Source organism: Medicago sativa, chromosome 7 (genome assembly GCF_051527215.1).
Source record: "Medicago sativa cultivar Bolivia chromosome 7, Bolivia_mono, whole genome shotgun sequence".
NCBI lineage: Eukaryota > Viridiplantae > Streptophyta > Magnoliopsida > Fabales > Fabaceae > Medicago > Medicago sativa.
The window spans coordinates 16,760,544-16,787,896 of NC_140755.1; the positions used below are offsets into that span (position 1 = coordinate 16,760,544).

The 27,353-nt window shown below is 33.0% G+C and overlaps 1 protein-coding gene across 1 annotated transcript; it reads right to left on the reverse strand.

The window, feature by feature from the left end:
• Positions 1 to 11,393: 11,393 nt before the first annotated feature.
• LOC146904658 (protein GLUTAMINE DUMPER 6-like) lies at positions 11,394 to 11,795 on the reverse strand. The gene has a single exon (XM_085728334.1). It carries the CDS (start codon positions 11,793 to 11,795, stop codon positions 11,394 to 11,396), a length of 402 nt encoding a protein of 133 aa, XP_085584460.1.
• Positions 11,796 to 27,353: the final 15,558 nt, after the last annotated feature.

Consider the following 27,353-nt stretch of genomic DNA (forward strand, 5'->3'; position numbering starts at 1 on the left):
CGTAATTCAGTTGATAAAGACATTGCATTATATATACAAGAGTTAGGGTCGAACCCAAATTTCACATTTATTCATCTTGAGGAGTGAAATTCTAGTCACCAGAGAGAGAAATAAATAAGGAATGCGACAAGATACATTTTGATATGTGGTCACCTTGATATGTTGGTGATGTGTGATGAAAAATATAGAGAGATTCAAAATAAAATGTTGAATGGATATATGAAATTTATGACATTCAAATACAAGAGTTGTGTTTTTTAGCTACGGTCGCATAGTTCAGCGTGGTCTATAGTAAAAAATTATAGTGTTCTTCTATTTGTAAAATTCTTCAATTACATATTTAAATGCAAATATTTAAGATGTTTTTCATAAACATCTGTATCAAACAACGACGTTATTCAATTGGCAGGGACATGCATTGTAATATGCAGGGGGTCAGAGTTCGAACCTCGAACACCCCACTTATTCACCTTGAATTCTAACCATCAGACTACTTGACCAAAAAAAAAAAAAAAAAAAAAAACAAAAAAAAAAACAATGACTTGTTCATATCTAAATCGATTCAAATTCGAACCGCAAAGCAAACTAAAAAAGTCTAAAAACCAGGCAAACCTGAATTTTATTAGATGTCCTAACCTATCAAACAAGCATGTAATCTAAGACAAAAGCAAGATTAAATTTAAATAACAGAAGCTCACTGTCTTCAAAAAAAAAATAACAGAAGCTCACAACAATTTATACTCCTTTATAGCAAGATTAAATTTAAATAACAGAAGCTCACTGTCTTCAAAAAAAAAAATAACAGAAGCTCACAACAATTTATACTCCTTTATAAAGAGTGTTCATTGTTATTTCGAGCTTTGAAAATCACGTGTGTGTGTGTATCTTCTCGTATATGATGTCACATACTTCTTAATATGACTTCTTTCAATTAACTATAAGATACTGATTATTCAAATGACTAGAAGACGGTTCTTCGAAATTTCACCAGAGGCAAGCTTTTTTTGTGTCACGCCAAATGCAAACCAAGCACTTTCTTCACTAGATGATAAGAACATTTCCTTAGAAAAAAAAAATAGTTTTTCTTTTCCTTGCAGTCATACTAATAGTCACGAATCTGTCTAATAACAAATGATACATTTTTCAATTGTGTGGGTTGTTACCAAAATTTTATTACAGCGTAGAATTCCAAATCTCTCTGGTTCTAACACTCTTTGGATATCATTTTTTAAACATCTCTTGGATTGAACCAAATCAAATTGTATATATAATTTTATATACTATTTATTTTCATATTAGTACAAGATATATGTTGAATTAGTTAATTTTATTTTTATTTTTACTTGTTATTAGTACAAGATATAATTTTGTATGCCATTTATTTTCGTATTAATGACAATTTTTTTAATGTTGTGTTTTGGACACGGTTCAGATTATATAATATGAACGCGGTAAAATAAGAAACGTGGAGGGCACATGAGCAGGCAGGAGGGTGGAAAAAGAAGATCTCTAAACATATAAATGTAATTGGACACTTGTGAATGAGCTCAAACTAATGGGCCAAATGAAAGTATCTTAATTATGATCCATTTTTTAAGGGTAATCAACAATACTAAAATTAACAAGAAATTGCTTTGTTTACAACAAAAATTTCCTAAACACACATGCAAAATAGTAAAATACCCCCAGCGGTAGTTAACTACCGCCCATGTTTAAAAAATCGGTAACATTTAACTACCGCTCAGCCTAACGGTAGTTAACTACCATTGCTAGCTTTTCTATAGATGCAGTACAACTCCACCCTAGCTCCTACTATTCATCAATCACCTTCCATCACTATTACTCAAAACATCCACAATTCCAAAATAATTCACTAAAATTTTCCACTCAAATCATTGGAGAAGGATTGCATGACAGTTTCTACACATATTTGATGTCAAGAAATAGGTAATGCATATTTTAACCCATTTACATTAATTGATTTTTTTGGAATTTTTGAAATGTATTCTGACATGCAGCGTAGCAGTAATTTACTACTGCTGAGGAGAAACGGTAGTTAACTACAGCTGGGAAACAACAGTAGTTAACTACCGTTGTGGACTTTAAGTTTTCTAATTTTTTCAATTTGGCAGTAGCTACTGCCTAATTTTTTTGTTTTGTTTTTACATTATGTTAGATAGATTTTAATTAATAATTTTGCAATTATATGTTGTTTATTTATAATTATGGCTGTGAATGCGGATGGTGATCTAGTTGATTGAAAATCTAGTTTTGTCGATCATTTTGTCGAGATCAAACCGCCCAAGGTTGAAGCTTCCGTGAAAGGTGAAGCTCCCGTTAAAGTTGAAGCTGCCATGAAAGTTTAAGGTTTTTGGGTCAATTTCGTGTGTCCAATCTTCGTGACAACGAAGTGGACACATTTGATTTTTTTTTTTCCAACTAGAGATACATGGAAAGATAAAGATGAATTGCTCGGATGGGTACATCGACAAGAAAATAGGGATGGATTTACAGTTGTCATATAAAGATCTTGTGCAATAAGGAATCCAATGTTAGAGTTGGTTTGTGAAATGAGTGGCGAGCACAAAGTACCAAAGAAAAAATTGATGCATGTAGCTGCTAGATCAAGAAAATGTGAGTCTTTGTTCAAGGTGCGTGGATATGTTGTTAACGAAGAAAATTGCTTGGAAGTTGGTTATTCTTAATGGTGTTCACAACCATGAGATGTTGCCATATTTAGGTAGGCACCTTCTTATGGGAAGATTAATGGCAGGACGACAAGAAGATTGTACACGACTTGACCAAAAGTTTGGTAAAACCAAAAAATATTTTGACAAATTTGAATAAGAAAAGACAAGAGTCTATGACAAACATAAAACAAGTCTACAATGAACGTCATAAATTCAAAAAGGTTGAAAGAGGAAACTTGACGGAGATGCAGTTTCTAATCTCAAAGTTGTAAGAGAATAAATATGTTTATTTCATAAGAGAAAAAGATGACAATGATACTATTCAAGACATTTTTTGGACTCATCCACAATCGGTTAAGTTGTTTAACAATTTCTCGACTGTTTTGATAATGGATTCCACATACAAAATCAACGTGTATAGGATGCCATTATTTGAGATAGTTGGAGTCACCTTAACCAATATGAAATATTCGGTTTGTTTTGCATTTATGATGGAGAAGGAGGATAACTTTACTTGGGCTTTACAAATGTTGCTTAAACTTCTTAAACCAAATAGTGATATGCCTAAGGTGGTGGTGAATGACAGAGACACAACTTTGATGAATATCGTAGCAACTGTTCTCCCTGAAAGTAGTGCAATACTTTGTTATTTCCATGTTGGGAAAAATGTTAGAGCAAAAATCATCACTGATTGTAGAGTGAAACCAAAGGTTGTCATAGTGGATGGGAAAGAGAAGCTTGTCAACGAGGCGAAGCCTAGTGAGATAATTGATACCATATTTGATTCATGGGAAAAAATGGTTGAATCTCCTACTCAAGAGTTATACTCAAGTAATGTAATACAAATCCAAGATGCTTGTAAAAAATTTCCAAAGTCTTTTCACTATGTTCAAACTACCATTTCGGACACTGTTAAGGACAAAATAGTGAGGGCATAGACAGACCTTGTGTTGCATCAAAAGTGCAGAACCACCAACAGAATTGAAGGGGCTCATGGTAGAGTAAAGGCATATTTGACCACCTCCAAGCGTGATTTGGGTACTTGTTGGTAAAAAATAGATGAGATGTTGGTAATCCAGTTAGGCGAGATATAATCATCATTTGGTAGGAACGTCATTTTGTACTCTGGGTTGAGGGTAATATGTCTAGACAAGCCATGAACAATATTTTTTTTGGAAGAACAACGTGTTAGGCAAACCTTGTGCATGGACAAGCAAACTTGTAGTTGTGTTCAAAGGACATCGTATGGGCTACCTTGTGCATGCTTCATTGCTATGAAAATCCATCACAACAAACCTATTTGATTGGATGAGATAGACCGTCATTGGCATAGTTTATATATGGGTGAAGAACAAAGTAATGAGGATTTTTTCCTGTTGCGGAGGAGTGGAGTGGTATTCAGAAACGTCTCCAAAGAGTCCCATACCAAATAAAACTACAAATCAAAGAGGGTTTGCGTCAGTTAGCATTTCCGGAGTCCACGGTGATGTCACCACCTCCAAAAAGGGTACCGACCAAAAGAGCCAAGAAAAAATCCAAATCTAAACCAAAAGTGGCATCGACTAGTCGGATCTCATCTTCGTGGGAGACTATTGATTCTCAATTACTAGATAGTCAATCTTCACCAAAATAGTCTTCACACCCTAAAAAAAAAGGTGCTCGCCTTGGCATTTCTCCACGTTCCTTAATTCCAATACCAAATTGGGTTCCAACACCAAATCGGGTTCCAACGCCAACTCAGGTTCTAAAGCCTATCTTTATTCTAACTACTTATGATCCATCGAGTCCTATGTATTACATGCCAAAATTCATGAGACCATTTATTGAGAAAATTGTGGATGTTAGAGGAGATGAGAATTGTGGGTTTAGGGCTATAGTTGAGTCCTTGGGTTTAACGGAAGAAAGTCATGTTATGGTGCGGAGAGCACTTATTCGAGAGGCGAAAGAGCATAGGAACGACTACATGTGGATATATGCGGGCGAGACCCGTTATAACTACATCTTGAATGGATTGTAACCTCCCGAAAATTGTAGTGGTTTTGCACCTCCAAATAAATGGTTGACATTTGAGTCACATTGTTGCAACTTATTACAATAAGCCTGTGGTGGAGATAACTAGCATTGAAATTAGAATTTCATCCACTTTTTTTCCCAATTAGAGGTAGGTCTCCTATTAACCCAAAAAGCCACATCATGTATCATGGTTTATTCTCAAATCATTTAGTTCTTCTTTTTTTGAAAGATGATTGTACACTACCTCCATCATGTACGGAGTGGACGATACACAAAAGCGAAGAGGCGGCATCATGGGAATTTGAATTTTTGGATCAACACGATCTCTTTCGAATACTCATGAAAATTGAAAGAGGAGAGACCGTTATCACCCAAAAAAGTTTCAAACCAAAACAATCCAATTTTGTGTGACACTCCTGAAAAAGCAAATGAAGAATTTGAAGTTATTGCGGAATATGAAGATTATTTAATTCCATTAGATAAAATATGACACTTTTTTATCGGTGTTCATCCTTTTTTCTTTTTTTTTTGTCGATGTACACCGACGTATTTTTGGAATATATAATGTAACGTAATTTTTTGTGGTCAATGTGTAACTAGCCATTTTTTGGGATATATATTTGACTTCTATGTTGTGTACAAGACACCGACATTTTACTCGATTATTAATGTTTTGCATTTATTATAATTATATGTTAAGTTTCGACATTAATGTACTTTGCCGTTCATTTTGTTTTATTCTTATATTTACTTTTTTGAAAACTTATGTCAAGTTCAACATGTCTCAAAATGCACAAATTGAAGGTAATGTGACATATTTCGCTTTCAAGAAGACAATTCAGGTTTTCTTAACTCTGACAAACACTTTGGATGACTTGAAGACACAACTAAACAAATAATGTGTTTCGTGGTGAAGATCATAGTACATCTCATGTATTTGTACAACAACCGCATTATGATCTTGGGGCAGACAAAGAGGAAGACATGTGAAAAATAAATTTCGAGTGGAACTCTACTATCATAAAGAAAAGGTAACTAAGTATAAAAATATGGGTCATGTTAACCAGTGCCCCGGGGGCACTGATTAAGGAAGCAAAAAAAGAAAATTTTGAGTCAAAATGGAAACTTTCTAAGCTTGCATTGAATACACAACTTTCAATGCAAAAAACTATTATATTTGACTCCTTAACCAATGTCTCGGGCATTGGTTAGCATTTCCCATAAACTATAGCAATCTCATATGCATCAATTGACTTTCTTTTTTAACTGCAAATTCATCAATAAACTAAAATTATCATTTAAAATGTATTTTATAAATAGAACAAGATATTAAAATATTCAAATAGAGGAAACAACATGAGCAATTAAAAAAAATTATATTTGATTATAAAATGGAACGATCAAATACAATTTATAATAAAAAATACAAAATTTATTTTTCTTATATTGTTGTCCGAACCTTCTAGATAACTTCAAAATATATAAAAAAAAAAAAATACCTTCAAAATGTAGTAAGAAATTTCTATAAAAAAAAAAAATGTTAACAAATTTCTTTAAAGTTGGAAATCATACATTCAACACATTAAAATTGTACAAATTAACTTTTTCTATATAAAACTCATAATTCTTTATTTGAATTTCTAAACAAATATCATCTGAAACATGACCCAAAAATAAAAGCAGTAAAGAACTAGGAACCATATTCTTCATACAAACACCATCATTGTGATATTTGACAAGACCCCAGCGGTGTCTAACAGTCTAAGCCACATTGGCATTGTCATCCAAGTGTGTGCATCTACATGCAACATATGGAATATCCATTTGGGATGTTTTTATCTATTCCCCCCAACGCCAACAGCCTCATCAAAACATTGTGCGTACCCATGAAAAACTATCATCAAATTCTCCATAAATAGTTGAGACAGAGATCTATTGTTGAGGACCTAAGCTTCATCAGGTCCAAAGTAAGTCAATTTTTATTAATACAAAAGGCAAATGCTCTTTTTTTATTAAAATATCATAAAACATTGAGAAATTGTATAAACATTTGATGTTATAGCATAACGGATACACAAGATTATTTGATATGTTAAGATATTAAAATAGAACTTAATCTTTTTTATTGACAAAAAAATAGAACTTAATCTTAATGATCGATCTATTAGTTAAGAAATACCTCCTTAGTCCCTTTTTATAGGAACAGTTTGCAAAAATCGCGGTTATTTAAAAAATGTTTGAAGTAATAAATTTGTCATAAATATATGTTACTGTTACTAAATTACCCTTTGCCTATAAAGATATCTAATGTTAACTTTTCATATATATATTGATGATATTAAGGGTCTTGCTAATTTGTGTCCTAAGGACACAAAATAAGAAACTAAATGTAGTAATTTAATCTTGAAAATTGTGCATTCATAAGTGCGTTTGATGGTCAGGATAGGGAGACATGATATGATACATTAATCATATCCTGCTTAAATCCCATGTTTGATGCACCAAAGGGATAGGATAAAATAAACCATTTTCCTATCTTATCTTGTCTTTCCTTTGTAATTTCTATCCTGAGTATAGGCTGGGTTAGAAATTATCCTGATGGGATTAGAAGATCATTCCTTATTTATTAACCTGATATTCTGCCATTTTTAAAATATTGTCATTTTTAAAATAATGATAGCATGTATTTTCTATTATAATTAATTACATGCCATTTTTATATTATTTAATTAATTATGAGAGCAATTTTTTCATTTAATTATAATGATATCATGTTTGTTATCATGTGCGCATCAAACACATGATATGATTAGTGTTTATCATTTCCTTATTATATCCTATCTCTATCCAGCTTTATATCATATCTTGCCTCTATCCTATCCTGACCATCAAACGGGTAAAAGTTTAAAAACTTATCTTTTCAATTCTATTTTTAGATCCTTATCTTGTGTCGTAAGAGACAAGTTAGCATTTTTCTAATATTAATGAGAGGTGTATTTGAAAAAAAAAAGGAAATAAATGTATTTAGAAATTTGTAGATAGTCTTATATTTAGGGACAAAACTTTTTTGTAAAGTAGTCTTATTTATCGAAATTAATGACAGACTAACATGTTAAAACTAGACCTAAAAACAAATCTGGCAAGTAATAGATGGTACTGTTAGCCTGTATTTTGAGTGCTTGTTTTCGACATGAGTTTGGTTGAGTTAAAGGGACGTTTCTTCAAGTTTAAACTGAATATAAATGTGATTCGACAAAATATAATGATATTAGCATTTTCAAGTATCAGAATTCAACTGAAGCCTGAAGGGAATTCAAATCCTCTTTGAAGAGGCAAGATAAAAAATCCAAGACACGTGGAGGTCGAGCCTAGTGTGTCGAAGATTTATAGTTTATGACTGTTGGTTTTTCAGTTATTATTACTTATGTATATACATGAGTTTTTCGTAGGAAATAAAGGTCACAAATCATATACAGAGTTCTTCATGCTCGAAATATCCAAGTCACAGAGAAAAAAGAGTAACAAGATAATGTATGCCTGCTTTGATGAACCAACTCTCATTTATGCAATGCAAATTTCTTTTAAGCTTCATCACTTTATCTATTAAAAATATTGTTTATTTTAAATTCTCAAAACCTTATTGATTCTTTTTTTTTTTTTTTGAAAAAAAACTTTATTGATTCTGATTGATCAATGTAGTTCTTTTCTTTCATCTTTTTACATTTAAAATGCATTAACATCATGAACACTAAAATAGTTTATAGAAAAAACATTGTACAACATGTCATATGATTTCTAGTTTGATATTGCAAGTAACATCTTAAAACCAACACTTTTGTTTACCAAAAACATCGGTAAGCAGGTACTTAATACTTTTACACCATATAGCTTCGATCTCTTTCTTTCTATCCTTTTTCTCCTTTTTAAACTCTAGCCGTCACCATTTTTATTATTCTTGATTTACCAGAGAAGGGTGATTTATAGTTGGTTTTGATCTGAAATAACCCCTCATGTTTGTTTTATCTCTCTGTTTTTGCAAAATAAGTCATTATCGCATATTTTCTGTCTTGGTTCATTTATTTTATTATGTTTGGTTTGATTTCACGTCTTAATGCGGTGTTTATTTGATTAAGGTTAAAAAATTATCTTTGAACAAGTGCAGATTCAATCAATAACTTTGACGTCGTCAACGTTACAGAGCCGAAGACATGAGTATTCCATAGACTTAAATATTTGTAGGCATATGTACTCTGCCGTTTTATGTTATTAACATGGATGTTGTGACTTTGTTCGCAAATTCATCATTTTTATTTTTAGCGACTTTAAATTTATATTGCATTGATATACTCTGACAATTTGAATCAATATCATTTTTTTTTTTCAAAAAATAAAAAAATCAAAATGTGTATCCGTTACTTTATGTCAATTTGATGCTGGCCCAATTTGCATATTTTAATTCTCACTTACTCGCATTTAATTAGCTGTTTTCATGTTTCAACTTTCAACTTTTGTCAAAAAAAAGGTTTCAAGTTTCAACCTGTGGACTTCCACTAACCAAATTTTGCAATTCTAGGCCGCCGCATCTCACAAAAGCAAAATACCTGTACCACAGAAAATGTTGCATTGTGTCATTTTTCACACTATATATCGATCAATTAAAAGATGACATTTGTATCATATAGAAAATATATAGTTAAATTTAAATAATACTATATCCATTTTAAAATGAGTGTCATTTAAGATTTTTACAGAAATTAAGAAATATAAATATGGAAAGTTTAGAGTTCGAACTCTGACCGCTGCATATAAATGTTCTTACATCTATCAACTGAGTTATGTTTACAAGATATTAAATGATGTAATCTATCTATTTGAATAAAAGAATATTGTTTTGGTTTTGTAAGAAAAAGTTAATATGAATTAAATCTAAATAAACCATTTTGTAAAGCAAAGAAGAAAACCTGAAATTGATCAAATAAAGTGGAAAAGTAAAGAGAGAAGAAAAGAAAAACAAGTGCGTTTCGCCGCTGCACCAATTTGAAGACTAATGCCAAATCTTTAATATTGCTCCTACAAAGTGAAAAAAGAAAACCACATTGTTGCTATAAAACAAAAGGGTTCCACTTTCACATGCCTAGATGCTGTGTTATCCAATATACCATTTGCCTATGTGATTTTGATAGGTTTAAGGACTTCAATGCTAGCCACTGATTATTTCATCATCAACCCACCAAAATATGATTCTCTCCCTTTTCTTTATCTTAATCTCTCTTGATATATGTTTCAATGTTTCATTTTATAACAAGTGATCGAACTTAAATGATTATAACCTGAAGAAAAACAAAATTAGAGTTCGAATGCTAACTAAAACAATCATTGATCGAACTTTATTTATTTCATATTTAGATTTTGTATCGGTAAGTCTCTTTTAAAAAACGAAGGGTTAGTCCCTTGAGCATAACTCAGTTGACAGAGATATGCATAATTATACGCAGGGGCTGGGGTTCGAACCCAAGACACCCCACTTATTCACCTTCAAAAAGGTGAATTCTAGCCACTATGTTACTTGACCAAAATAAACGAAAGGTTAAGACTGAAAATAACGATTATTTTTGTGAAAGAGCAGTAAAAAATGTTTGTATTTGGTTATTGGTGAAGCCCCACATTAAAATAATAATTGCTTTTGCTTACGAAGTACACACTTATGCGTTTCGTGTCATCCCTTACACTCAGAAATTTTAACTCACAAAACAAATGGAATCATATGCTAAATCGAAACAAAAAGAAAATGATGTTTTTATGTGACATGCCAATTTATACTCTTTTTTAAAAAACTCACGGACTATGTTCAAGAGAATGTAATTCCAAACCATGATTTAAGATAGAAAAATTAAGAGAATATGTTTATATATTAAAAATTAGTTCAGGAGATTTCTTGTTCTTGTGTAATTTATTGTTTTTAAACTTCAATTCTATGCTTAGACCCTTTAGACTATATATAGTGATTATTTTTTTATTTTTTTGAACCATTTAATCTCGATCAAGGGCCATAGACTAATTTCTCAAACAACGTTTCAAAAACTTAATTGAAGATCAAACATGCAAGATCTTCAAGTAATAGTCAATTAGTTCAATCACAATCGAATCGGGTGATAAATACGTAAAAAAAAGTATTAAACTAACTATCGAGTTAACTAATTTTGGGTTGAATTGGCCGGTTCGTTTTGATTTATTTAAAGAACTAATATCTCGCAACGAATATCTTTTCTTACGCATTGATATAAGATTGAATTTATAAATAGTTTAAAAAACTAAGTGTTATTTTTTCTTTTGACTTTCCGATTTTTAGAAGAACGTGGCTCTCATAATCCTAGTTTAACCAACAAGCAAGCGAAGTCACAAACATCCTCAAACTTAATTATTTGTTACTATGGTGATTAATTTGCATAACTAAATAAATATATTAACAACATCCTCAAACTTAATTAAACAAAAACAAACAAACATAGTTAGTAGCAAAGTAAGTCGCCATCCCTTCATTATCAAAAGCAAAACTTCATGCAAAAAGAAAAATTGAAAGAAAAAAAAAACTCATCTTAAGTGATCATATTCAAGTGCTCACAAAACCACTAGAATATGATAAAGGAAGCGCTCTCTATACTATATCAAAATTTTGTTGCTTACAACAACTTAATTAGTTAATGTTTGGTCATTGGTTAAGGTTGATGAAGATGTTGTTGAAGTTGATTCAGCTCCACAAGTGCAGTAAGGTAAAGAAGTAGTGATAATAATTGGTTTGGCTATGTAAGTTGGTTTATCTTCTCCAGCCATAATCACAAGTACTTCTGGCTCAGAATTAATCTTCTCTATGTTCTTGGACATTACCTGTTTCATTTCTTCATCTGAATTATTTGATGATGATTGAGAAGAACCACGTTTTTTGTAGGAGCATACAAGGATCACCAATGCAACTGAAATTAAAATTAGCATTATAGCTAAGCCTCCAAATAGATATGGAATTGGAGATTGCCATATCTTAATCTCATTGGTTTGAGTTGTTGATGATGATGATAAAGTGTTGATTGACCTCATTTTTCTCTCTCTTTGTTTTAATTTCTAACTCTTTCTCTCTCTTTATGGATGGAAGTGAAAAAAAGTGAAGTGGGGGTTCAAGAATTTATAGTAAAAATGACAAATTTTGTTTACAAAAGTACCCTTTTGGTATTAAGGAAGATTCCTTTTTGTGCTTAGCTAGATGCTTGTAGACGTGAGTAGTGCAAATGCATTAGTGATATTGTATGTCAAAAGTGGTTTATATGAGATAAGGTTTAAGAAGAAGAAAAAGAAAATGTTTTGCAAACACTCAATCTCCTCATCAACACTCTAAGAAAGAAAGAGACAACGGAAGTGATGTGCTTAATGTAATAAATTGATAATGTAATAAAAATAAAGAAAATGAAGTTATACATGAGTGTTAAAAGGTTAAGAATGTCTGAATATCATTATTACACAAAAATTGTATTTATGCCTACAAATATGACTAATATGACTATATTCATGTCATATTTATGCCTACACAAAAGTTATACATGAGTACTTTTGTGTATTTATGCCTACACAAAAAACTTTAGATTCGGCATGTACCATTCTTTTGAGTAGATGTCCCTTTAAAGGTTGGATTTCAAGATTTCATGTAAAAATCCGTTGAGTTTGTTGAAAGGAATATGAAGTGATTTTTTGATAGCCTTTTGAGAGCAACGACGGACCAATGCTCAAGGACCACAAGAGATGGAGACGTCTTATCTCTAAAGACATTAAGTATATGGATCACCGCTCTTATATATCAAACATTACTCGTTCATAGTCTATGTGAGACTTAGGCACTCATACTTGAAACCCAACAATATCCACCTCAATTGTTAGTTCCCACCTCATATAACAATATCTAGCTCTTGCTCCCCAACAAAGATGTATCAAGGCTCTGATACTAATTGTTGGGGAGTCCGAGAGGCTAATGGGTCAATGTTTTAGGACCACAAGAGAGGGAGACACTACATCTCTATCTAAAACTTTAGGACATTAATATATGGATCACCTCTCTTAATTATTCAATATTTTACTTATTCATAAGCCATGCAAAATTTAACCACTTACATTTAAAACTCAGTATTAGGAAGGTTAGCAACGATCTATCGTCAATGCAGCCCCATAATGTGCTTCTCTAGAATTCAATCCTTTTTGCCCAGAATAGTACTTATATCTTTTTCAAAATAAATATTAATTTCCTGATATCAAAATATTGGACTACCAAGAGAATGAAAACATGGGGAAAACATGGTGCTACCATGAGAATGAGTTGGCTCCACAACACAAGTTTACTTGGTTTTCACCTAACCACATGTAGGCACAATATTTTTTTGCTTTTTATGTTTGAAAATTGAAAAGGCGAAGTTTCTATAGCCAAAATATGGTAAAGAGTCACAAGTAAGTTAGAAAATCTAGATGTTGCCAAGAATCAGTATAAGTGCTAAGGAGTAAAGAAAAATAAAACTTGTTCAGTTACATGTTTTTTATGGGCATATATCATTGAGATGAGATATATATTTCATTAATTTTTTTTAATGAGTATACAATTATTAATTAAAGTTAAATTAATGGTTATTTTAAGAACGTCTCTGAAAGAATTTAAACACTGCATTTGATGTTACAAAGTCGAACTACACCCTCTAATATATGAGAATAATATTTTTTCAGGTTTATTAAATAAATGATGTATTTAGTTCTTAGTATAGTCTATATACATTAATTATTTAATAAATCTAAAAATATTATTCTCTTATATTTTTTTGGACGGAGGAGAGAGTATTATGAACTTACACTTATCACTAGTGGGCTTCATTAAGATATTGATCAAACTTTCTACTCAAACAATATTTCAGCAACATATTTTAAACATGCTAGACAGTAACATAACGAAAACAAAAATCATGATGACTTTTTTAGTAAAAACAATGAGATATGATCGATATGGTGGTCCAACTATTACCCTCTCTGTTTCTCCCATGAATTTATCGTTAAAAAAACACTCTGATGTTTGTTCTTATAATAGAAAAACTCACTCTGCTATCGACTTTAAACATAGGAACCTTTTTTTTTTAAGGAAAAAAACATAGGAACCTTGTAATTCTTGATTGCGAATCAAACAAATAAACTTTAATGTTAGGTTTTTTTCATAAGGAAACTTTTAATTTTATTTTTTTGACAAAAATAAACGATATTCATTCATTCAAATTGATAGAGTACATCGATACAATACAAATCCAAATTTGCTAAAAATAAATATGACTATATGACTATAAATCCAAACGGTAAAGTATTTATGCCTACAAATATGACTAATATGACTATATTCATCTCCGGAATACTCATGTCTCCGGATCTGCAACGTTGACGACGCCAAAGTCATTGTCATTGTCATTGATCGGATCTGCACTTGCTCAAAGCTAATCTTTCAACCTCAATCAAATCAACAACGCAGTAAGACGGGAAATCAAAAACACACCGCACAAAGACGGGAAATCAAAACAAACAAAGTCGTTCAGAGACGACGAAATCACAAAAACAAACGAAAGAAAACAGAAAATATGTGAAATCACTTATTCAATTAGGATAGAAAGAAAAACAATTCGGAGGGGTATTTTTGGGTCAAAATTGACCCTAAATCACCCCTCTAAGAAGAAGAAGAAGAAGAAAAGGGTGACGGCTAGGGTTTGAGAAGGAGAGAAGAGAGAGAGGAAGAATAGAGTTTTAAAAATATGTATAAGGAAACTTTTAATGTTATGCTATAAATTAAAATGAGACTTGAATATATTTCCTATCATTGCAAATATAATCATTTTAAATTAGTACTTTTTTTTTCAAACAAAAAAAAAGGTAGTACTTAATAATTTTGGTTTTTTTGTTAGTGGAAAACATTCATCTCATTTCATTTGATAATAAAGCGTTAATATAAGATAGTACATCAATAAACAACTGAAAGCTACTTTTTAATGGGGTTGTCTTTGCTGATTCATGAGCCATCCTATTTATTTTTGCTTCGGGCTAAACTCAACCTTAAAATTGTTAAAAGATGTGTTAAACAACTATCTACAATGGTGAATAATACTGCCAAACTCGTTATTATTATTGTTGTCACCATTAAAAGTATCGACAACAATCTTCAAATCAATAGAGAAATCTTCAATAGAGAAACCTTTTGTCTCACAATATGTGCCGTATTTGAGTTTGACATGACTATTAAGGAAATGATTAATAGTGTTGATTTTAATGGAAAAATTTGTATCTTTACTAAAACACTCTTATTAATTACGACTTGTGGAAGAGTTATAAATGATTGAACTGCAATAAACAATGATATGTTATTGAAAAAAATAATAAATGTTGTATTGATATTGTAAAAAAGACAAAAAATTGGAACAATTTTTTTAGAAAAGAAGACACATATTGTGAGACGGAGGGAGTATCGATATATGAGAATGATGCATCAACATTACATTTAAATCTACCTGGGCGAAACAGTGCCCTCGTGCGTTGTGAATATTTCTCAATCCTGGTGGAAAAATGTGGTTGTTGTTCTTACTGTTCTGCACAACTCTTGTGCAAGCTTCAAGTTTTCTAACATATGCACAACACATTCAAAAACTTAGGTATTCATTTCGTCTACTTGTTACCATAATATTATATTTTGACGCTTGTAGAAGATCCAAAGAACGGTTGCAAATAAAGCAATTTCTGGTTCTTGAAATCATTGTAATAATGTAAAAACAATTGTTGTCGGGGTATCAAAATACATCACGGCTAGCTCTACATCAATTCAGAGGTTCGTTGTGCGTCATACCTGTATAGATCAGAGACAAGTAAAAATAGCGCGTAAAGTATATTCTATATTGTCACTGCATATAACAGACTCAGAAGGGCATGTAACACATTTACCAAGAAGATGAATACGGGTAGGAAAACAATCACGACATACTCTCCAAATTGAAGTTTTTTCACCTTTGCTGGTGCTTTGATTTTCCATATAGAATTCCAACTTCTTGGCTTGCGTAAATGAGTAATATCTCGAATGGATTCTGCACAAATTAGATAACAATACTAACATAATACCGTATGTTCTTTTCACCCTTCCACACCAACATATCATTAGTAACTTGGGGAAAAAGAGGAGCATTCAAGATCAAATTTGTAGTATGTGGATCAAATAGATGAGAGGCAAGGGAACGTTTCCACGTCTTGGTAGCTTGATCAATCAGTTCACTCACACAAATGGAGTGAGCTGGTGCATTACCTATCTGAGTTGGCGAGATACTCTCTCTTATTGCTAACCAAGGATGATCCATCAACGAGATATGTGTATCTGTACCAATACACCATCCAACGCTATGTTTTCATCACATCATTTGCACTAAAGATACTTCTGTTAACATAATAGGAAAAAGTATCTCGCCAACTCATACATGTAATGCACAATTTCGCTCCATTTGCGTGAGTGATTTCATATTTTGGAAAAATTGGTCCTTTCCTAAACACGGTGATTAGAAACTAAAATATTTTCCTTAAAAAAAAAACTAATAAAGTTTGTGACAATCTCGCTCCATTTGTGTCACTATTTTTTAGTAATGATATTTGAACAACCATTCGGTGATAAACTTTGTGACAATTTTTTTTTCTCTCTTCTTATTGGTCAAAAACAATAGAGAGTGAGAGAAAAAGAAAGAGGGGGTAAAAATATAATGTACAAAATTTGTACAAATATCATTTCTTTTTTTTTTTTTGTGTGTGAAAAGAAGGTCATGTTTTCAGGAACACACAATTACAATTTTTTTTTTATGTATTGTCTCTACCAACTGAGCAAAACTTGTGAGGACAATTATTATTATTTAATAAAGAGAACAAACAATTACACACAAGTAATTAATATTAAAATGAATCCAGTATATTGCCATGTATTGTTAACAAAATAATCCAGTCTTTCCATGAATGGGGTTCTTCAATATAAATTGCACACTTCATGAAAGCATAGAGGAATAAGATACTTTATCCTCTCATTTTATTAATAGCAGATATGGATTTCTGACCGTATTTGCTTTATCTTCAGGTGTTTTGTTGATGAAGAATATATTTGGAGATAACGTCAGGCTTAAACTATTTAAGGCTTTTAAGTACCTAGCTTGATATTAAGGAAGAAAAATATCTGAGATAAGAAAGTAAATATTAAGGAAATTTAGAAAAAGGGATGAAAAAAGGAATTTATTTTTCCCCATTGTAGCATTCCCATTTTTTATTTGATAGTGTATTGTAGATGTGTCCCACAGTTAGCTTGGTATACAACTATTATCATTAAAAAAAAAAACTGTTTTACATGTACTATTATTTCTTTGGAATAGTATTCTCCTCCATTAAATTTCTTATTCTTCTTTTCCACTGTTTATGTTTTAAATTTCTTCTCGCACGTACATATAGATTAATATATCATGGAACATAAATTAAAATGAACTATGGAGGTGGCATGTTATTAAGATACATTTAATTGGTGATGCAATTTAGTGTGAATTCTTTAAAACATGGAACCTATGATCTTTTTGATAAAAATTATAAAAGATGGAAAGCAACATTCTCTGTATAAAAAGTTAAATATGTTTTTTTATCATTGTAAAATGTAGACTTTATAAATTTAGTTCTTACTTTTTTTTGTAAATTTTTTTTTTTTTAGTTTTTACTTAATTGTTATTGTTTTTTAGTCTAAATTTAGTTCTATTTTATAACTTATTGTTATCTAAATTTATTTCATTTTCACTTTCAATATTTTATTTATATGTTTTTAAATTTGAATTTAAAAACAAGTAGCATATGTTGTTAAGGGTAAATTTGTAACTAAAAATGGTCTACTATAATATATAATTAGTTCTCAAGATATTTAAAATTACTTTGAAATGAAATATAAACAAAAAAAAAGTTAGTTTAAAAGTTTATGTACATGATCTAAAATGTAATCCGCATACATCAATATTTTAACTATTATTATTTTTTCTTATATTTCATTAAGGAGAAAGCAATTATTGTGATGAGAGAGTTGACCACAATATTCACCTCAACATGATTAATTTTTTCAATGGAATGACCTCACATATATCCACAGAAAACGGCTAGTTTCAGCCATAAAAATTGAGACAACTATTGAAGAAGATCCTATTAGGTCTGCCCATAATGAAATGAAGAAGTATGTACAAGGAATTTGTCACACCTTCTTCACCTTTTCTTTGTCTTAGTTACACGGAATAAACAAGCCTATCAAAATTTTCTTTCAAAACCCGACATTGTTAGTGGAAAATATATTATTGCTCTTCAAAAAGTGATGAAGAAAATCAGGTTCTCATAGCCACTACTTGTTTTCTGACTCATTCATGCGTGTCATCATTGTAAAAGCATTATGTCAACATCTTAACACTCTCTTGTTGTCGCGTCCACCAACCCACATAAACAAACTTGAATTTTTTTTTATCCGACCCTGTTGCCAAAAAAATTCCAAATTTGACCCCTTTCACATTTAAATACAGATCTGATCCTCTTTCAGGTATTTTTTTTTTGTTTGGTTTGCCGTTTTCCTCATTACCGCAGTTTCAAATCGCGGTAATGAACCTCCTTTCTGACACATGGCAGGTTTGACTATTTTTTTGACTATTTTTTTATTCATTACCGCAGTTTGGAATTGCAGTAATGAATTTTAATTATTTTTTTCGTTTTTCCTCCTTTTGACACTATAAAAATATCATACTATTCATCCAAATTCACAATCATTTTTGCATACATTTCTACTTCTTTTGCATAGTAAAAATAGACATTAAAACGACAAAACTACTTAATTTTTTTACATGACGATTAATTTAAAAACATTTCACGTTTGATTGGTTGAACACATAATACATAACGATATTAACTACCGATAGTTAATGGTCGAACAATTTCTCCTAATATGACCGGGATGCCGACACAACCCAAACAGTCTCGGCGTCGGTGTCCTTTCTTCGACCTAATGCGAGTACTATTGGGTCGACCTTTTTAAATTAATAAATAAATAAATATTTATTACAATTATCATTAATATTTTTTTATTTATTATTATTTGCATTTAATTTTAATAAACATACATTGACCCAAAAAGAGGAAAAACGAACAAATAATTAAAATTCATTACTCCAATTCCAAACTGCGGAAATGAATAAAAAAAGTAAAAAAAAAAAAAAATAAGTCAAACTTGCTGCACCCTGTACCAACCAGTCGTGTGTCAGAAAGGAAGCTCATTACCGCAATTTGAAACTGCGGTAATGAGGAAAACGACAAACCAAACAAAAAAAATACCTGAAAGGGGGTTAGATCTGTATTTAAATGTGAAAAGGGGTCAGATTTGGAATTTTTTTTGGCAACAGGGTGTTAGCCTGTAAATTTTAAAGGCTATCATTAAATGCAGTCAAGGAGAGTTGACCTTATCATCGAAGAAATAGAAAGTTAACTCAAAGGTTTTTCATCGAAGTTGGGCTTGCTGGGAGCACGTGTTCCGGTTCAACGGACAAAACCTATCGAGAAGACAGTTTTTGGATAAGGATATCTCTAAGGCGCGTTCGAAATTCAAATTTAATGGATAAGACTTGTTAGTTTTCTATAGTTATAAGTTTGAATTCAAATTTAGGTAGTTATTTCTATTTGTATAAATAGTAGTTTTTTTGATGGAAAAGAGGTCGCAATTCAATCATACAAAACTTACACTCAAATTATCCGTATGGAAGCGAGAAACGAGTTACAAGTTGCAATGTATGAATCTGTGTACCAATTTACATTCAATCAATGCAATTTAAGTTCTTTGTCAATGTTTTCGCATTTTACTTGTTCATGTTGAACAATTTCTTTGTTTTTTACTTAACAAACTTCGATTGAATTCAACTGGGTTGAGTTCGATTGCTTTTATTTTCTTTGTTTTATTTAACTCTTTATGCACATTACATTTCTTGAAATTACACAAAAAGCACAAATATGCTCCTAAGATTTACTGGTTTATCTTGCAAGTAACAACGTTTAAACCAGCGGTTGTTTACCAAAAATCAGCGTAAACAAATTGGCACGCCCAGTGGGACCTTTTTATGCTTTTGTCAATAATTTCATAGTGAAATTTGTTTTGAATTATATTGTTGGTTTGTGTTGTGCATGCTCTTAAGGAGTAGAAAACAACTTCCTGAAATGGTACGTCCTCTTTCTAGTCCAAACGCGGCGGCATCAAATGCCGCACCAGGAACAACAACCAACCCTCCCTCATCATCTGGTGGTACACAAGCAATTCCGAGTAGTACCATGGCGACAACATAAGAGACTGTCGAATCGACGATGGCCATGTCGACATCTCAGGCCATTCCTGCGGTCACGACGTCTGCTCCAATCACTCAGGCCATTCCGACGGGACCAACTGTCCCTAGCCAAATTACACAGGCCGTTCCAGCATTTAATCTTGGTACAAGCCGTCGAAACATGCCATACGGCATGCCAACATCTTTAATGCAAGGCCTACACACGAACCCGTCTTCGTTCTCAGAAAGTCTAAATGTGTCATTGTCCCAATTGTTCACTCCTGGGGTGAGCATCCCGATTGCAACACCCCAACAAACTTTAACCAATGCATCCATGATGGCATTAAGGCAACAAATGGATGAGACCAACCACGATATGGCCAATTTGGTAACACAACAGATGGGTGCAGTGATTAATTCTTTAATTCGAGACACTAATAATAGTTATCAAGCGTTGTCCGCTCAAATGGAGCGCATTGCTGATTTTTTCGGTGCCCCTGCTGCACAAAGCACACCGTTAAATCGAAATTTAAATGGTGGGTCAATAGAACCCCCAGCAGTTAGTCAAAATGCCCAAGTGCCTGAAAATCAATTTCAACCGCCAGAGGCACAGGCGCAAATTCTGGAAGAGCCTGAAAGGGCACCAATATTGGTGAACAGGCATCAAAATGCAGACCAAGTGGTCATGCAAGCCCGTCGAAACAATTATGAGGGCCATAATAACATAGCGAATGTTGTCGAGGCTTTGTTAGCCCAAAATGGTTTTAATATGGGTTTACATAGGCCAAATTTTGTGTCGGCTTTATCGGAGTATGTTTTAGAGACTGATTTACCAAGAAACTGGAAAGTCCCCAAATTCACTAAGTTTGCGGGGGAAACTAATGAGTCAACAGTCGAACATATTGCTCGATATCTTATGGAGGCTGGCGAAATGGCAAACAATGAAAACTTGAAATTAAAATATTTTCCAAGTTCTTTGATGAAAAATCGTTCACTTGGTTCACCACATTGCCTCCTCATTCCATTTTTAGTTGGAATCAGTTAGAAAAGGCCTTTCATGAACAATTTTATATGGGCCAATCTAAAATCAGTTTGAATGAATTGGCCAGCGTTCGTCGAATGACGCATGAATCAATTGATGATTACTTAAATAGATTCCGCCTTCTCAAGGCAAGATGTTTTACTTCAGTGCCAGAACATGAATTGGTCGAAATGGCTGCCGGTGGCCTCGATTATTCTGTTCGAAAGAAATTGGACACTCTGTATCTTAGAGATATGGCACAATTAGCAGACCAAGTTCGACAAGTTGAAAGGCTTAAGGCTGAAAAAGCCTGGACGAACAAGTTTCCTAAAAAGGAAAAAATCGCCTATGTAGATGCAGGTGACAGTGACCCTGAATTCGATTGGGTATCCGATACTATCGAAGAAAATGAGATTAACCTGGCAGAACTAAAAAATGGGCCGCCTTATACATGCAAATTGTTAAGGCCATCGAATGGAAAAAATCCTGAAGAACCTAAAAACGATAAATACCCGTCTAAAACATATACTTTTGATGTTTCTAAATGTGAAGAGATTTTTGATCTCTTAGATGCAGATGGCATAATTTTGGTGCCAAAAAATATGAAACTTCCTCCTTTAGAACAAAGAAAGAAGCGGGGATTTTGTAAATTTCATGGGTTCTTAGGCCATAACTTATCTCGTTGTACTCGTTTCAGGGACTCTGTGCAAAAAGCTCTCGATGAAGGAAGGCTGAAATTTGGAGATAAGATCAAACAGCCGATGCAGATAGATGCAGATCCTCTGAAGAAGGCTGATTCAATGTATGCTGATGTGATTACCATAAACATGGTAGATATCTTAGAGAAATTTGATACTGAATCTCCCTCCTTGGCCCCAGTTTCGAATGAAAATTTAAAAACTGGCGAAGAGATGGTTACTGAAGACCATCAATCAAAGAATGCAATGGTCACTGAAGACCAACTTACTGAAAAAATGAAAGTGGCATACCCTAAAGCTGAGGAAGTTTTGATAGATTTTCTCAATAGATGAAAGATCTCCAATGCACATGCCATGCTTTGTCCAAGATGTAGCGCGTTTTTCGATAAAGAGGCCGCAAAATCCGTTGAGGGATTTCAACCTCAAGTCAAGCGTAAAGACAGATGGGTTGATAACCGTCCAAAGTTTGGTTTCAACAAGCGCGGTGTCCCTTATAAGATGAAACCTTCAGAGAAAAATCCAGGCCAAGGTTACAGGAGGACTTTCAATCCTTCTTCGAAGGCTCCAACAGATACTTGGGTCTTCTCTGGGGGCAAAAAATTTGGTTACTCCTCCCCACCAACAAAATGGGTGAAAAGAGTGGCCACAACATCTCATCAGCAGGAGACATCGAATTCCAGCAAGTATGCTTACCACAACAATTATAAGGGTAAGAATCCCATGACAAAAACACAATGGCGGAGGTATCAATGCCAGAAGAAGGCAAATGTGTTGAAAGACATCACCAATGTTGAGAAAAAGGGAGGAAAACAGGAGACTGTTTTTGAAATGGTCAAAAGATCAGCCACTGAAAGAATATTTCCCCCTTTATCAACTTTGAAGAAAGACCTTCCAAAGGAGGATGAGGAAATGACTTCGAATTTCTCTGAATCTGACCCAAGTCTTGACATAGTATGCAATGTTGTGTCAGTACTGCCAGTTGAGTACGATGTACCTTCTGAAGTAAACAAAGTGGAAAGTGATTTCACCGATGAAATGGCTATTCATAAGCCATTATGTTATTATGTGATGAACAATGGCTGTGTCGAAGATCAACATGCAGTATTCGAGAGGCCTGATATTTCGATGATGCATCACCTTAAACCTTTATTTATCCAAGCCAAGATAAACGGACGGCGTGGGCGTGAATAAAGGGTTGGTGGATGGAGGTGCCACTGTCAATTTGATACCCCAATCTTTCTTAGGAAAAATTGGACTTGTTGATTTTGATTTGAAACCACATAACATAGTTCTCACCAATTATGAAGGAACAACTGTCAACTCCCTTGGGGCTGTCGAAGTAGATTTGATAGTTGGAAGTGTGAAAAGAACAACAACATTCATGATAGTTCCCTCTAAGGCTAACTTTAATGTGTTGTTAGGAAGGGAATGGATCCATGGTGTGAGGGCAGTACCTTCTACCGTACATCAAAGGATTGCTATCTGGAGAGAAGATGGTCTGGTGGAAAATGTCGAAGCCGATCAAAGTTATTTTTTGGCTGAGGTTAATACCATCACCAAGAAGTTCGATAAACAACTTGCAAACATTTCTCCAGTCCTTTCTTTGGGTCCTAAATATATAGTTTCTGAAGATGAAGTGTGTACTATGAAACTACATCCAGATGGTCTTGTATGGGAAAGAGAACTTGTTGATCATGATTACGTAATGGTGAATCGTGAAGAAGTTCCCATAGAAGAAGAAAATGTACTTAGAACAAGAAATTCAGCATACAAGAAGGTTATTAATGACCTCAGTCCAGGATCGACAAAGTATGCAATCTCACCAACTGGGTGGGACGTCGAAAACTGATCCATGATTGAACCCAATTTTTGGGATAAAATTACGGCCTATGTGGCCGAAACTCGATACAAAACGGCTAAAGAGGCCGAGATTTCACAAAAAGAGGTGATTGAAACTCCGTTTGAAGATGTTACTGATGACCTCCTCGAGGATCAAAAACTAGATTGTATATATGATGACGAACCTCTGGGTTTCGAAGAAGATCCTATGGGTTCTACTATTAAGATGAAGGCGCAAGATCCTCTCGAAGAAGTAAATTTGGGAGACGGCTCAGTCAAAAGACCAACTTATGTGAGCGCTAAGATTCCCAAAGAATTCAAAGATCGAATTGTAGAGCTTCTGAAAGAATACAAAGATTGTTTTGCTTGGGATTACAATGAGATGCCTGGTTTAGATCGAAACGTGGTGGAATTAAAATTGCCAATTCGACTAGATAAGAAACCAGTGAAGCAGATTCTCAGAATATTTGCGCCACAAATTTTGCCAAAGATTAAAGAAGAGATCGAAAGACTCTTGAAATGCGGTTTCATTAGACAGGCCAGGTATGTAGATTGGCTAGCAAATGTAGTGCCTGTCAAAAAGAAAAATGGGACAATAAGAGTCTGCATCGACTTTAGAGATTTAAATCTCGCCACTCCCAAAGATGAATATCCCATGCCTGTAGCAGAAATGCTAGTAGATTCAGCAGCAGGTTTCGAATATCTAATTATGCTTGATGGTTATTCAGGTTACAATCAAATTTTTATTGCTGAAGAAGATATTTCTAAAACAGCGTTTCGATGCCCGGGGGCATTAGGCTGTTATGAATGGCTAGTAATGCCATTTGGCCTAAAAAATGCTGGTGCTACATACCAAAGAGCAATGAATTCGATGTTTCATGATTTCATCGAGGATTTCATGCAAGTTTACATTGATGACAATGTGGTTAAATCTTCATCAGAAGACAAGCACTTAGATCACTTACGCCGTTCATTCGTAAGAATGAGGCAATATGGATTAAAAATGAATCCATTAAAATGTGCATTTGGTGTGTGTGCAGGTGATTTTCTAGGTTTTATTGTCCCCAAGAAAGGAATCGAAATAAATCAAAACAAAACCAAAGCAATAATGGAGACTAAAGCCCCTTCAACCAAGAAAGAGTTACAATCCTTGTTGGGAAAAATCAACTTTCTTAGAAGGTTCATATCGAACCTAAGTGGTAGAACGCAAGCATTTACATCACTACTTCGATTGAAGAAAGAAGATGCGTTCAAATGGGAACCAGAGCACCAGAAGGCTTTCGATGAGATCAAATCTTATTTGATGAACCCTCCTATTTTGTCACCTCTCTTAAAAGATAGAAAGATGAAATTGTATATAGCAACATCTGAAAATACTATGGGAAGTATGCTATCACAAGAGGATGAATGGTGCTGAAACAAGATGCTGAAACAAGATGCCATCCCAGCGAAAAATTGTGTCTTTGTTTGTATTTTTCATGTACAAAACTTACGCATTATATAAAGCCTTTTGATGTTTATGTTTATTCGCATTTCGATATAATTAAACATATGTTGTCAAAACCTATTTTGCACAGCAGAGTGGGAAAATGGGCTTTAGCGCTTATGGAATATTCATTGACTTATCAATCTTTGAAGTCCGTTAAAGGCCAAATTGTGGCTGATTTTATTGCTGATCATTCGATGGAAGAACCTTTGCCTGGGGGCATCGAAAATCAGTGTTGGAATTTATATTTTGATGGGTCAAGTCATAAAAATGGCGTTGGAATTGGAATTGTGATTGTTTCGCCAGATAACACTAAAACTAAGCATAAGGTTCGAATTAACCAATTCTGTTCAAACAACGAGGCTGAATACGAAGCCTTAATTACCGGTTTAGAGATATTACTCGAACTGGGGGCAAAAAACATAGAAATCAAAGGAGATTCAGAATTAGTGTAGAGACAATTGACCAAAAAATACAAATGTGTCAAAGATGGTTTAATTCTACACCTCACTATGGCAAATACGTTACTCAAACGTTTTGTTCATGTCGAAATAAAACATATTCCTCGGATGGATAATTGTAACACCCCGTTTTTCCAACGTAAAAATTTCAAAATAAATTAGAGTATTTCAACTTTAAACGGAATGCTACACTTCTTAAAAATTCATAAACTGAATAAATAACAGTTTATTCTTCAAAAATCATTTAACATAAGTAATTCAAAACTTCGCAGCGGAATTAGTTCATTCAACATAAAAAGTCTTTGGCATGCAGGCCTCATCATGAAATCTCATAAAGTCTTGTTTCGTCATTTATTCATAAAAGTTCATAAACAATACGTAAGGAATAGAAATAGAAGACATAATCTCATCTCGTTACGTATCAGAGCACCTAAGACACACACTTGTGAGGAGTCCACTCATGACCACAACTAATCTTGGTTACCTGCAAGTTACCCATACGAAGAGCAACATTTTCAAGCAAAGGGGTGAGATTTCTCAAACAAAAATATTAAGCAGGTAACTCATAAACTACATTTAACAACAAATACATCATATAATTCATTAATTATATCTAACAACTTAACTTCTTTAACTAGTATCATTAATCTTCCTACATTAATCATAAACTATCATAACACTAATCATAAACATCTTCATATATCATCAATTACTAATCTTAAACATCATCCTATAACATCAATAATAGTCACCAACAATTATCACATAGCATCAATGTTAATCACAAATGTCATCACATTTCATCAAACATTATTTATAATCATCAACATCTAATATCAAATATAATCATAAGCATCATCATGTAATTCACATAAGTATTATTATCAAAACATAACATTACCAAAACAACTTCATAATAAAATTCGTAATCAACTTCATATATCAACATAATTATAAACATCATCTTATAGCATCCTAAGTACAACCACAACGTTATCATGTATCATCATAAATATATTCATAAAACATCACATATCATCATATCATAACTCACGTAACATCTTATCATAAATCATATAACATCATAATCAATCATCAACATAAACATCATAATTATTCGTCTTCATTCATCATAGCACTTCATTAATAACTTATCAACTTGACATCTTAACAACTTGGCAACTTGACAACTTGACATCTTAACATCTTAAATCATCTTAAACATCTTGATAATATGCATGTGGTACCAATACAGAGCATCAAGCCCCCAACCAACTTATATGAGCGTAAATAGGCTCTTCAGGGCATCAAGCCCCCAACATAGTGAGCAAAAGCTCCAGGGCATCAAGCCCTCACCCATCGTGTGAATGACTAAGCATTCCAGGGCATCAAACCCCCAACCAACTTGAATGAGTATGCAATGGACTCATCTTCCTACAACTTGGACAACTTTATGAACATCTCTTATAATTTCATTATCATGGACATCTTTTTAAATCTTTACAAATAGACCGACTTATACAACCCTTATCATCTTAACGTCTTAACATCTTAACATCTTAGCATCTTGACAACATATGGATCACATAAATAATTCATGTCATATCATAATATAACAATATCAAATGCTAATAAACAACATCTTAAAACATCATATTCATCAATCATAAACAACATCATATAACATCGTATTTAAACATCAACAATAAATCACTATGTATCTTTGTAAAAACATAATAAATTATCCACA

Excerpts from the sequence above, each read along its gene's own strand:
- LOC146904658 (XM_085728334.1), bottom strand. The coding sequence starts at position 11,795 with ATGAGGTCAATCAACACTTTATCATCATCATCAACAACTCAAACCAAT.